Source organism: Dipodomys merriami, unplaced genomic scaffold, assembly GCF_024711535.1.
Source record: "Dipodomys merriami isolate MVZ:Mamm:240054 unplaced genomic scaffold, mDipMer1.0.p SCAF_13, whole genome shotgun sequence".
NCBI classification, from domain to species: Eukaryota; Metazoa; Chordata; class Mammalia; order Rodentia; family Heteromyidae; genus Dipodomys; species Dipodomys merriami.
The window spans coordinates 4186859-4200142 of record NW_027202604.1 but is presented as its reverse complement, the minus strand read 5'-3'; the positions used below and the strand labels follow the sequence as shown (position 1 = coordinate 4200142).

The 13284-nt window shown below is 40.7% G+C and overlaps 1 protein-coding gene across 12 annotated transcripts in view; it reads left to right on the top strand.

The window, feature by feature from the left end:
- Cacna1d (calcium voltage-gated channel subunit alpha1 D) overlaps positions 1-13284 on the top strand; it is a 353221-nt gene that overhangs the window by 162660 nt on the left and 177277 nt on the right. For all 12 annotated transcript variants that reach the window (XM_070018505.1, XM_070018511.1, XM_070018515.1 and 9 more), the window contains one exon: positions 9707-9846. In XM_070018505.1, the coding sequence (XP_069874606.1) occupies positions 9707-9846 (140 nt within the window). The remainder of the gene's footprint in view (positions 1-9706; positions 9847-13284) is intronic.

Here is a 13284-nt window from a genome sequence, read left to right as displayed (position 1 = left end):
TGTCCCATTCAAGATAACTGCTGTATTGTTAGTAAAGCAGCAGTTTCCTTTGTTCTGCTGATGAGCCAGGAGAGTTCCCTGTCAGCTGCTTCTGCTCCCACTTCCACTCCTACTCTCAGAAATGAAGCTGCCCTCTGCCCACAGACCAGATATTTTCAAGGCCACCCTGCTGGCCTCCTCCATTTGTTATATCTGGACACATTTTAAACAGCGTCCTAGGCAGAATCCTTTTCCACTGGGGTAGTCACGGGGGTCCCTGGCCCTGTTGTGGGATCTCTTGAGATACCGCTTCAGAGTTCCAGATGCTTCTATGAGAACTGCACCCACACACAAGGAAGAGAAATTGTACCTCCCATGGACCTGTCTTACCTCCTCATTCATGTATGTCTTTGATGGAAGTGTGTTACAGTCTGCACTTTCCTTTTACTTAGCAGGATTTTTCAGTGTAACCTGGCTGCACAGGACAAGCATGACTTCTTCCTATTTTATAGATGAGAGAACTGAGAATCTAGAGGACTAAATGACTGAAACAGGCTGACACTAGGATTGAACTGAGGGGACACAAATGCCATGTAATATTTGTACCTTTAAAACAAAGAGAAAAAGAGGGCAAACCAAATGTTTTAGCCAGTTTCCCCGCCCCCCCCTTGTAAATGTAAAATTAAACTAAACTACACGTTGGAGGCCCTGTGAGCACATACTTCATTAATACCTGCAGAAGAGCAAATTACCTCTGCTTTGAGCCTAGGCCTGCCTTCTTTCTGGTCACCCTCCACTGGTCATCTACCAGTTTACTAAAGGTTGGATCTGCTTAGGGAAACCATGTAATCTTAGCCCTGTGGTGCCCCAGACCATCTTTTGAAATGTGTAAGGCAGTAAGGGAAGGGCTCTCAACAGGATGACCTCAGGTGACCCAGCCACTTGAAGAAACCACAGCTGGTACCGCAGTTCTTACTGCCTTGAGTTGGCTGTCTTCACTGGTTGATAAGTGAAAGAGTAGGATAGGGAAAAGGGCTCCTGAGCCCTTCAAGAACCTCCCCTTACTTAACAGATCAAGTGAAATACAGTTTTCCACCTGAGCAAGATCTGGTTCTGTTCATCTTACATATGGGAAATAAAGGACGACCCTGTCACATGGCACCTGAGGCCCTTCATGCTGTCTGTCTCTCCTGCCTCAATCTCTGTCTTTCCACTGGTCCTCACAAGCCTTTTATGTCCGCTGCTGAGGCCTGATCACTACAGTTTGTGTATGCCTCTCCCTGAAGCTGCACGACCCCAGATCCCAGCATGTGGAATAGACAGGTGAGAGGGTTGAGTGGATGCAGGCTTTCCTGGAACTGGGCAAAGCCAGGGTGGCCCTGGTGTTGTGAAGATTTACTAGCAGGAAAGAACATTTAATAATGCTTAATCAAAACCTCTCATTTTGTCCAATTATTGATTTGTTTATAGATGTGGAATATCCAGTTTTGTAACAGGTTCTAGAAACACAATGATACATGAAGTATCATTTCTGGCCTTACAGAAATGATGATTTATTGAGGAAGTCAATATTAAAGAGATCATTTTTACAAATTTATTTAAAATTGACAAGGATTATATGTATTTATAGTGTACAATGTATTTTAATAGATGCAATATTGAGAATGGCTATATAAAGCTCATTACTATATCTGTTACCTCACATACTTAGGGTTTTTTTTTGGTAAGAAGGTTAAAATTTTTTTCTGGAATTTTCCAGTGTATAAAACATTGTATTGGGCTGGGAAGGTGGCTCAGTGGTAGAGTGCTTGCCTTGCATGCATGAGGCCCTGGGTTCCATTCCTCAGCACCACATATGCAGAAAAAGCCGCAGATGGCACTGTGGCTCAAGTGGTAGAGTGCTAGCCTTGAGCTGAAGAGCTCAGGGACAGCACCTAGGCCCAGAGTTCAGGCCCCACAACTGGCCCCTCCCCCCCAAAAAAACCATTGTATTATATAGTATATATACACACTGTTGTATAGTAGGTCTTCTGAATTGGTTCCTTATGTCTAACTGAAATTTCATATCCTTTGATTAACCTCCCTTCAACCCTCCCAATTCCCCTGCTCCCAGATCTTGGTAGACATTGTTCTACTTTCTGTGTCTTTGACTTTTTTTTTTCAGTTGCCACATACAAGCAAGATTATGAGTATTTGACTTTCTGTGACTGGGTTATTTTACTGAGCACAGTGTCCTCTAGGCTTATCTGTACATGACAAAATTTCCTTCCTTGTTATTTTTGTTTATTTTTATCTTATTTTTTTGTTGGTCATGGGGCTCGAACTTAGGACCTTGGTGCTGTCCCTGAGCTCAGGGCTAGCGCTTTCTCACTTTGAGCCATAGCTCCACTTCTGGTTTTCTGGTAGTTAATTAGAGATGAGTCTCACAAACTTTCCTGCTCAGGCTGGCTTTGCACCACAATACTCAGATCTCAGTTTCCCGGGTAGCTAGGAGTACAGGTGTGAGCAATTAGCACCACTAGCATTTTTTATTTTATTTTAAATTTTTTGTGCTGGACTTCAGGCTTGAACTCAGGGTCTGGGCACTGCCCTGAGTTGTTTTGCTCAAGGCCAGTGCTTTACTTCTAGCTTTTTGATGGTTAATTGAAGATAGGAGTCTCATGGACTTTCCTGCCCAGGTTGGCTATGAACTAAGATCCTCAGATCTCAGCCTTCCTGAGTAGCTAGGTCCAGGTGTGAGCTATTAGTGCCCAGCCCTCCTTCCTTTTTAAAGGTTGAAAAATATTTGCTTGTGAGTACTTCCCACATTTTCTTTTCCCACTCACTCACTGTGGACACCTACATTGCTCCCACAGTTTGGCAGTTGGCTATGATGATCAGTGCTGTGGTGAACATGGGAGTGTGTAAGTCTTCAGCATACTGATTTTATTCCCTTTGGATATTTCTCATGCATGGAATTGCTGGATCATATATTCCTTTCTTTGTGGTATTTCCATACTAGTCTGCATATCTCATAATAATTTATATCCTCACCAACAGTGCAGAAGAGTCTGTTTGCTGCACGTCTTTGCAAATATTTATCTCCTGTCTTTTTGACGATAACCATCTTAATAGCTATAAGGTGCTGATTTGAGTATTTTTTTATGACAGTTGACTATCTGTATGTTCTCTTTTGTGAAATGTCTACTCCAAATTCTTTGCTCATTTAAAAAGGGGTTGTTTTCTTACTATTGAGTTACATTCTTAGATATTTTGGGTATTAGCTCTGTCAGACATATGGTTTGCAAATACTTTCTTCCCATTCTGTAAGTTATCTTTTTATTTCATTAATTATTTTCTTTACTGTGCATAGCTTTTTAGTTTGATGCAATCCCATTTGTCATTTCCAAAGTCTTTGCCCAGGCTAGTGTCAAGAAAATTTACCCTGTGTTTTCTTCTGGCACATTTACAGAGTTCAGGACTTACTTATTTAACTCTTTATTTTTATTTTAGTTGTTTTTTGTGTAGCAGGAGATAAAGGGGCTAATCTCATTCTGTTTTATTTGGATATTCAGTTTTACCAATACCTTTGGCTCTGTGTGTGTGTGTGTGTGTGTGTGTGTGTGTGTGTGTGTGTGTGTGTGTGTGTGTGTGTGTGTGTGTGTGTGTGTGTGTGTGTGTATGTGTGGTTTTATTTCTGGACTTACAATTAAAGAGGTAATTTTTAAAATACAATGTTCTATGTTGAATTAAGGGTATGAAGTATAATGGGCATCTATAGCATATAGGAGCAGGCTCCAGTTTTGTCTCAGACATTAAAAAAGATCTTGCTGAGGAAGTATCACTTCATCTTGGCCTTGAAGGATGAGTAGAGCTTAGACTAATGAAAAAACAGACTGAGGAGACTTCTGGAGAAAGAGAACTGGATGTGAATTTCCACCGTGGCCCAGAGTTACAGCACAAATTCCTGGCTAAGTCAGGACTAGCAGAAAACAAATATTATGGCTACAACCATGTGTTCTTTCCACTTAACTGCGTGGGGCTTGTTTTCAATTGTATTTCGTAGAGCTGGGTGCTCACTTTGTTGAGAAGGTACATACTTTAGGGCAGGAACACTGGGTGAATGAAGCAGGCTGAGCAAGGGCATGTAAGAAAGCACTGGCATATATGGGAGCGAACAGGTTGGCTTTTGGCTTGAAGTGAAGGGTTCCTATGGAAGAAAAGTGGAAAGAAAGCTAGGAGAGGATGGAAGGATAATGAGTTTACTCTGTAGAATGGAATAGAGGGAGAGGTCCAAGTAGGATGACAGCAGCTTTTAGCTCAGTAATTTGATTGTTTATTTTATACTTTGACAAAGTGTTAGAGTAACCTAGGAAGATATCTTGTTACTTTGTTTTTGGACATATATGCTAGGATCACAAAACCTTAGGCCTTTATAGTTCTTTTTATGTTTTGTCTTGGTGCTTTATTCTTTTCCTTCACTGCTTCCTAGAAGCATCTATGGGTGCATTATGTATGCTGGGTATGACACTAGATACTAGAGTCAAAAAGACAGCTAAGAGATGATCCCTGCCAATAGGCTGAGTGCAGAAAGAGATGGGGGAGGGACAGATGTTGGCAAAATATAAGCCAAGAAAACTTTTTAAAACCCTTGGGGCCATGTAAATAAATGAGCAAAACTAAGAGCTGTCACCTAGCTGCCTCAATCCTTTCTTGAGTACTTGACAGCAGCTAGAAGCTCTGTGAGTTTAGGGATCAGGCTTTGTTGGGAAAGAACCAGGTAGTCAGAATGGATGGATGAGCAGACAGACGGGTGAATAAAAGAATCCCTGGGAACAGGGAAGAACCAAGTACAATAAAGGGCATCTGACATCTCTCAGCCTCTTTGTAAGTATAGCAGGTTTAAAGACTGTGAACTGGTTTAGGAAATGTTGGCTCAGAGTCTATCATATTGTGCAATTTCACTGTCTTAAGAATATAAATTTTCAAAATTAGATCTGAGCCTTTATTCCTTTATTTTCATGGGCAACTTATGCCATATATAAGGTCACATCTGATAGCAGTTTTCTAAAAGGAAGTTTGACTGGCCCTGTCCACTCAGGACTTCCTGCCAGTAAAAAGATACTACTACTGATAGGAGGCTGAATGGCACAGGGCAGCTCTCTTTGGTAAATGGAGCGATTTTCTCTTTGCTTTGCTTTGCTTTGTTTTGTTTTCCTTTTCTTTTCTTTTTTCCCTCCCTCCCTCCCCTTCTTTCTTTTTTTCTTCTTTTCTTTCTGCCTGCCTTCCCACCTTCCTGCCTTCCTCCCCCCTCCCTCCCTCCTTCCTTCCTTCCTTCCTTCCTTCCTTCCTTCCTTCCTTCCTTCCTTCCTTCCTTCCTTCCTTCCTTCCTTCCTTCCTTCTTTTTCCTCTTATGGAAGAAAAGTGGAAAGAAAGCTAGGAAAGGATGGAAGGATAATGACTTTGACTTTGTAGAATGGGGTTGAGGGAGAGGTCCAAGTAGGATGACAGCAGCCTTTAGCCCAGTAATTTGACTGTTTATTTCAGACTTTTACAAAGTGTTAGAGTAACTTAGGAAGATACCTTGTTTCTTGCTTTCTTGCTTGCTTGCTTGTTTGCTTTTCCTTTTCCTTCCTCCCTCCCTCCCTCCCTCCCTCCCTCCCTCCCTCCCTCCCTCCCTCCCTCCCTCCCTCCCTCCCTCCCTCCCTCCCTCCCTCCCTCCCTGCCTCCCTGCCTCCCTGCCTTCCTGCCTTCCTGCCTTTTGTTGTTGTGCTGGTCCTAGGGCTTGAACTCAGGGCCTGGGCACTGTCCCTGAGCTATTTTTACTCAAGTCTAGCACTCCATCACTTGAGCCCACAGCTCTACTTCCACTTCCAGCTAATTTTGGTAGTTATTTGGAGATAAGAATCTCATGAGCTTTACTGCCCAAGTGGGCTTCAAACCACAATCCTTAGATCTCAGGCTCCTGAGTAGCTAGGCATGAGCTAGTGGCCCTCCTATTCCTTCTTTTTTTGGGTTGGTCATGGACCTTGAACTCTGGACCTGGGCACCATCCCTCAGCTCTTCAGCTCAAGGCTAGTGCTCTATCACTTGAGCCACTTCCAGTTTTCTGGTGGTTTATTGGAGATAAAGTCCTTGAGAGGACTTTCCTGCCTGGGCTGGCTTTGAACCACAATCCTCAGATCTCAGCCTCCTGAGTAGCTGGGATTACAGGCCTGACCACTGGTACCCGGCTTGTGTTTTCTTAACACTAAATTTATTCAATGTACGCTTGTTTCCTAGGAATTCTTCATAATAGCAGAACTGAGGACCAGGAAGACACTGGCTTCTAGGTAGACTGGTCTACTGTATGTTCAGCCTGTAATTTTTTAGTTGGCATTGTGATAGAATCTCTGAAATACAGAATCACATTAGAGCAAGGTGGTATTTCTTACAATTTATTCCATCAAGTAATTTACGAAGGATTTTGGAAAGAGGAGCTGAAGTCTTTACAAAGGAAGGGAGGAGAATAATGGGGAGGTATTAAACACTTAAAGAAAGAGTTTACTTGTACTAATGGCCCTTGCTTTAATGTGGTAAACTTACTTATAAATAAAAGCCAAAAAGGAAAAACAAGCTGTGTTCAGTAGGTGTACTGTTTGTTCTTTGTCTTGTTTTTTCTCTCTGAAGTATGGTGCTGTCTTGACGTAGGGATGTAACTGCTATGCATATTGATAGCAGCAAAGTCTTTTTCCCCCTATCTGGCCTAGTAAATAAAGCAGAAGGAATAAAAAGGGACAGGGAATTATAGAATCTGTGTGCTGTTTTTAGATTATCTTGTTCTCCTAGAACTCCTAAGTCTTGAAAACATACTGATGATGTACATTTGGTGGTCAGGGGCTGATGTGAGTACAGTAGGTTGGCATTTTTAAGGATTTTTGCCACTGGTTAAAGTAATAAAATACTTTTTTCCTTTGCACAGTCAGAATTCATCAGAGCCTTTTTGGATCTTCCCCCTCCACCTAGTAGCAAAGTCAGGCTTTGATCTTCAGTGCATTTGTAGTAGTGCAATGTAGATTGTATAGGATGTTTCCTCTGGAAACTGTGTGTGGGTGTGCCAAGGAATGGGAGACAGGGAATCTGGGCTGCAAAGAAGACAGACTTATGGCATGATGGGGTTTGTGTACTACCTGAAGAACATCTCCCTAGGATGCCCAGTCCAGAGACATGGTTGTAGGAAGAGAATGGTGAGAACTGGGAGGCACAGGTCAGGATAAGCCTGACTGGGACTGTAACTCTTCTACAGGACCAGGAGGCATGGTTATCAAAGATGGGCATGAGTTAAGCACCCCCCCTCCCCAGTCCAGTAGGTTGTGGGGCTTGAACTTGGGGCCTGGGTCCTGTCCGTAAGCTTTTTCACTCAAGGCTAGTACTCTACAACTTTGAGTCACAGCTCTACTCTGGTTTTCTGGTAGTTAATTGGAAATAAAAGTCTCCCTGGACGTTCCTGCCCAATCTGGCTTCGAACTGTAATCCTCAGATCTCAGCCTCCTCAGTAGCTAGGATTATAAGCATGAGCCACTGACACCCAGTGAGTTAGATTCTTCAGGTTATAAATACACTGATTGGGGTAACTTGTACTAAAAAAGAGTTTTTTTAAGATTAATAATTTAGTTCTATTTTTATTATTATCTTTAAGTAGTTGTACAAAGGGGTTACCATTTAAGAAAACAGTTTATAAGTACAATGCATCTTTTGTAACTTTTTTTTTGTTTTGGTAGTGGGGCTTTAACTCTGGCACTGTCCCTGCACTCTTCAGCTCAAGGCTAGTGCTGTACTGCTTGAGCCATAGCACCACTTCCAGTTTTCTAGTGGCTTATTGGAGATAAGAGTCTCACAGACTTCCCTTCTCAGGCTGGCTTTGAACTGTGATCCTCAGATGTTAGCCTCCTGAGTAGCTAGAATTACAGGTGTGAGCCACCAGCACTCAGCTTAACAATTATTTCTATTAAGCAGTTGTTCAAAAGGGTTACTATTTCAACAAATCAGTTTATAAGTACAATGTTTCTTGATTGATGTCACTACTTTTATCATTCTGTCCCATCCCTCCTAACCTAACCCCTCCCCTCAACTTTCCTAGTAAAAAAAGAATTTTATTAGACTGTTGCAATAGTGACCCAAGGATCAAAGAAAGCTTTGGAAGGCGGGTTTAAGAAGGGACAGTGATAGCTGTAGGGCCAGGGCTGGAAAGGCTGATAACTGGCTTTTATATAACCAGCAGGAAGCTGAAAATCTAGATGATATTCTGTATGCACAGCCATGTTTGGATTTTTCCCTGGTGGCCAAGAGAGAAGATACTGGTGGCAAGCCATGGGGAAGTTCTGCCTGGGGCAGCCAAAGACAAAGGGAGAGGACTCTGGCAACAGACAGCTTGAGCCTAGGGGTGCCTTAGGCAAAATTCATATTTAAATGTAAAAGAGTACCAGGCCTACTGCAAGTGAATATATATATGTGTGTGTGTATATATATATGTGTATATATATATATATATATATATATATATATATACACATATATATGGTTAAAATATTTTAGGGAGTTAGGCCTGTGGGAAACATCCTGAAATAAATATTTTAAAAGACAATTCCAAAAATAAAATATTTCTTTTCAGAAGCATTTTCTATACCATAAATTTGATTTATAAAAATAAATCTACAGTAATGGTCACTTATAGCACAGCAGAATCTCTTCTAATTACTTTTGAAAAGGAAAATGAGGAAGAAGAGGGTAAGACTTTGGGCCTCAGCAGAGGGCCGATAGCTCCTGTTAGCTATGCCTCCTGTGATTTCAGGTATTTTCTGCATGCACATTTGAAACTCCCATGCCCCCCACCCACCAGAGCGCGTGCGCACACGTGCACACACACACACACACACACACACACACACATACACACACACTCATATTCCTGTTTAGCCATGTTGCTCTTGAAATAGGAGTATGTAAAGAAAACATTTATAAAAGAAGGAAGTGTTTAGACTTGCTGGCTAAGGTGTTTTCCTCAGCGTGTAGAGTTGTAAGGGTTAGAACTGGAGAGATTCTCAGAGTCCTCAGCAGTGCTGACAATCATTTGGGAATGGTCACAAGGACTGAGATTTCCTGGGAAACTCACGGTGACCTCAGCAGTGTTGGCCAGGGGGAAGCAGCATTCTAATAAACAAGAAGTGTTGGCCTTCTGAATTCACTCCCTTCTATTCTGTGAATGAGGAGCAGAGGGAGTTGCTGAAGGTGATCTTGCTACTTGGTTCAAAACTAACTTTGAATTGAGAAGTCAGAGATCAACTCAAGACATCAGACCTATTTTTTTGTTCCTGAGGACATTCATTCCATTGTACAAAATCTTTGTTTTACCCTTGTACATTTCTGGACCTGGTCTGGGAATCTAGGAAGGAAACCATGCTGTGTTTTTACAAATGTGTACAAATAACAAACATGCCTGTTATGACCTAGACAGACTTATCACACGCATACATCAGAACAGGTGGTAAATTACAGCCATGCAGCCTGGAACGAAGTGGATTCTACTTAGTTGCTTATGAGAAATTCGGTGTTAAAATGAAAATGCTTTCCTGGCCCAGGTGCAGTATAATTGCTCTATTTCTCATAATAAGACTTTAGAGGAAAATGCTCCTATCTCTCAGATGTTGATTCTAATCACTGTTTCTCCTTCTCTCCCATTTTTGGTGTGTTTCTTTGTTTGTCTTCACAGGAAAAAGTAGAATATGCCTTCCTGATTATTTTTACAGTCGAGACATTTTTGAAGATTATAGCGTATGGATTGTTGCTGCATCCTAATGCTTATGTCAGGAATGGATGGAATTTGCTGGATTTTGTTATAGTGATTGTAGGGTAAGTCTCTCCTGTTTTGGGGAAGTGTTTCTCTAGAAGACAGGAATTGGAGGGGGTGCTGAAAGAAAACACAGCCTTTTAGAGAGAGCGTGCCAGTTACTGCACCAGGAGTAACCAGGAATTATTTTTTGTTTCTTTCCTTCAAGTAGCTGTACAAAGAGGTTTTAATTCAACATAAATTAATTAACTTATAAGTTATAAATTAATTTACGAGTAATTTTGCCTTCGTAGCAGTGAGATATTCTGCTGTTTAACATCTCTTGAACAGAGCTATTACTTTTTTTAATGTTACCTTTGGGAGAAACACATGACTATCCCACTTTAAATAACAAGCCAAGCATCTGAATAATGTCACATATCTAGCATACAGTGAAATAAAATGTAAAATGAAAGCAGGGTGCCAGTGGCTCACACTTATAATCCTAACTACTCAGGAGGCTGAGATCTGAGTATCACTGTTAGGGCCATCCCAGGCAAACAAATCCAAGAGACTCTTATCTCCAGTTACCAGCAAAATGTCATACATGGGGGTAGAATAACAACCCTGAGTGAAAAAGCTGAGTGAGAGGCCCTGAGTTCAAGCCCCAATACACACACATACACACATATACACACAATGCAGAGAGAAGCAAGTATCCTTTCAAATTTTTTTCACAAGAAGAAGATAAGTTTTAGTTAAAACAGAATATTAAACTGAAAAACAGAGGCCTGTTTTTTCCTACTCCTTCAACCTGGACATGTTGACAGCTAGAGGAAATGGAATCAGTATTAAGGAAATGCTGAGTCTTTGGATGAATACTCACAAAGGAAGATAAGATGTGTCCCTTCCCTGAGCCTTAGTTACCCTAACTGTTGTATGGGTTGCTTCTATAATCATGTTCATTTCTGCAGAGATTTTAAACTAGCCTCTCTTTCCATCTCCATGACTGTAGTCAGCTGCTTTTTGCAGTTGAGCAAATTGATTTTTCTTTAGGATTTTTTAAAATCAAGGATCCTCTGACTCTGAACTAAAGACCAATTCTACTGTATATTGGGACAGTTGGATCAATTTGGGCCAGTCCTTTCAACCTAGGAAGTTAAGGGTAGCCCATTGGGGGTAATTCGACTTGTGGAAGAGAAAGTTAGCTTTTTCAAAAATTACCATTGGCATCTAAAGTATCCTTGCAAGGGTAGTGTGTCTAAAATAAACAAGTGACACTTAGGTAAAAAGGAAGAATCTTCCTTTGTTATAATGTGTCAAGAATCAGCGAATAGGAGTCTTGCAGGCATCTTGATTCTGTAGTAATTGCTGTTCCTTTCCTGGATTTTCTATTCAGGGAGAGAATGCAGATGCTTAGCTCCATTTCTAGTGTACTCATGCCATGATCACCTAGACTTCTTTCTGTCTGGAGATTATTTTAGATTCTTTGCCCACAATAACATGAAAATGGGGCAGGTAACCAAACAAACATGGTGGCTGCATCAAGTTTATGAGGAAAAGACAACAATTCAGAAGGACTGAATGCCTGAAATTGAGATTTGAGAAGATGTGTGTGTGTGTGTGTGTGTGTGTGTGTGTGTGTGTGTGTGTGTGTGTGTGTGTGTGTGTGCAGGTGTGTGCAGAGAGAGGGAGGGGAGGGAGGAAGAGAGAGGGAGAGTGGGAGTGGGGGGAGGGAGAGGATGAGTGCTCCATGGATTTGCCTTAGGAGTTCTGGCTGAAGTTTAAGCTGTACTTTTGGAGGATATAATTCTATGAAGCCAGGTGAAGAACATGGTTAAGGAAAAAAGAAAAGTGGGAGGCTGTAGAATGAGTAACCAAGAGCTCAACAGAACTGAAAGATGGTTTAGTGAGGACTAACCGGAGTAAGAAGTCTCACTGAACATCCTGGACTATCCGTGGAGACCTCAGAAGGACCCTAGGGCTAACCTAGCTCCAGGACACAGTTTGGCAAACTATGGCCAGTGGGTCAAGCCTTAGGCCAACTAACCTGATGCCTATCTTCATAAATAAAAGTTTATTTTGTAACATAGCCACACTGGTAAGTTTACTTGACTTAGTTGGGTTTTAACCAAAATATTTACTATCTGGCCCTTTACTGAAAAAGTTTCCTAACAACCCCTGCTTTATGGTAAAGGCTTCCTGAAATGTTGCTAGCAGAATTTGGGAAGAAACCTGAAAAAGTGTGCACTGTGCAAGTAACTATCTGCCAAAGTAAAATTCAGCACTCTTCAAAGAAAGCTAACCAAGCCTAAATACTTATAAAAATAACATTAAAATGTCTAGTATACAATCAAATAATAATGAACAATGAAGTAATATATCCTGGAAGGAGGAAATTCTGTCTGTAGAGTCAGACCCCAAAGAGATAGAGATGATGGAGTTAGCAGAAAAGGGCTTAATGAGAGTTTAAAACATCTGTTATAAATATATTTTTATATATGGAAGGACAATATAAAAGAATAAGAACTGAAAAGCATATCTGAAAGGAATAATTCCCTGGATTGGCTTAGGAGTATATTAGATACTAGCAAAGAAAAAAATCAGGAATCTGGAAGATATGCTAGCCATAAAATGTAGAAGAATAATTAAGAAAAAAATGGACACCTCATTTGGCTTTAGGTAATTACCAATTGGTCTAACATACGTGTATTTGGAGTCTCAGAAGGAGAGAAGGACAGGGAGAGATACAAGAAAAACCTTTGAAGAAATGGCACCAGATTTTCCAAATCAGATGAAAAAATATAAACTCACAAAGTAAAAATGTTCAACAAAGCCTGAGTAAAATAAATTGAAGAAAGCCATGTCAAGGCACATCAAGATTGTAATGAAAAAGTTAAAACCAAAGATAAAGAGATCTTAAACAGGAAAAGACATCTTAGACTTCTTCACAGTGATGCAAGGCAAGAGACAATAGGTGGATGTTTTTAATACTGAGGGAAGTTCAACCTCAAACTCTTATTTTGGAGAATAACTCCCAAGATTGATGTCAAAATGAAAACTTTTTTAGAGAAACAAAAGCTGAGAATTCATGACTGAAAAGTTCTGAACTTCAGGAAATGTTAAAGACACTGAAGAAAAGTGGCAGCAGATAGAAATTTGGAGCTTACACAAGAGTTAAAAACATGGGTGAATGTAAAGGCTCTTTTCCTCATCTTGAGATCTCTTTAAAAGTAATTGATTATTTAAAATAGAAGTAATAATCATAGATTGTGGGCCCTTCTACCATCCACAGAAAGTATAATATACAATAACAACAGCACGAAAGTTAGGGAAATAATTACATGTACTTGAGATAGAGGAATTATGCACTGTACTGATACCTGACTAGGGAATTTCTCCTTGGCATATAGAAAGAATTCTTACAGTTTAACAGCAAGAAGACAGCCCATTATATCAGTGGGCAAAAGATTTGGAAAACTATTTTTTTTAATGGCCAGCAAGCCCCTGAAAAGATGCTT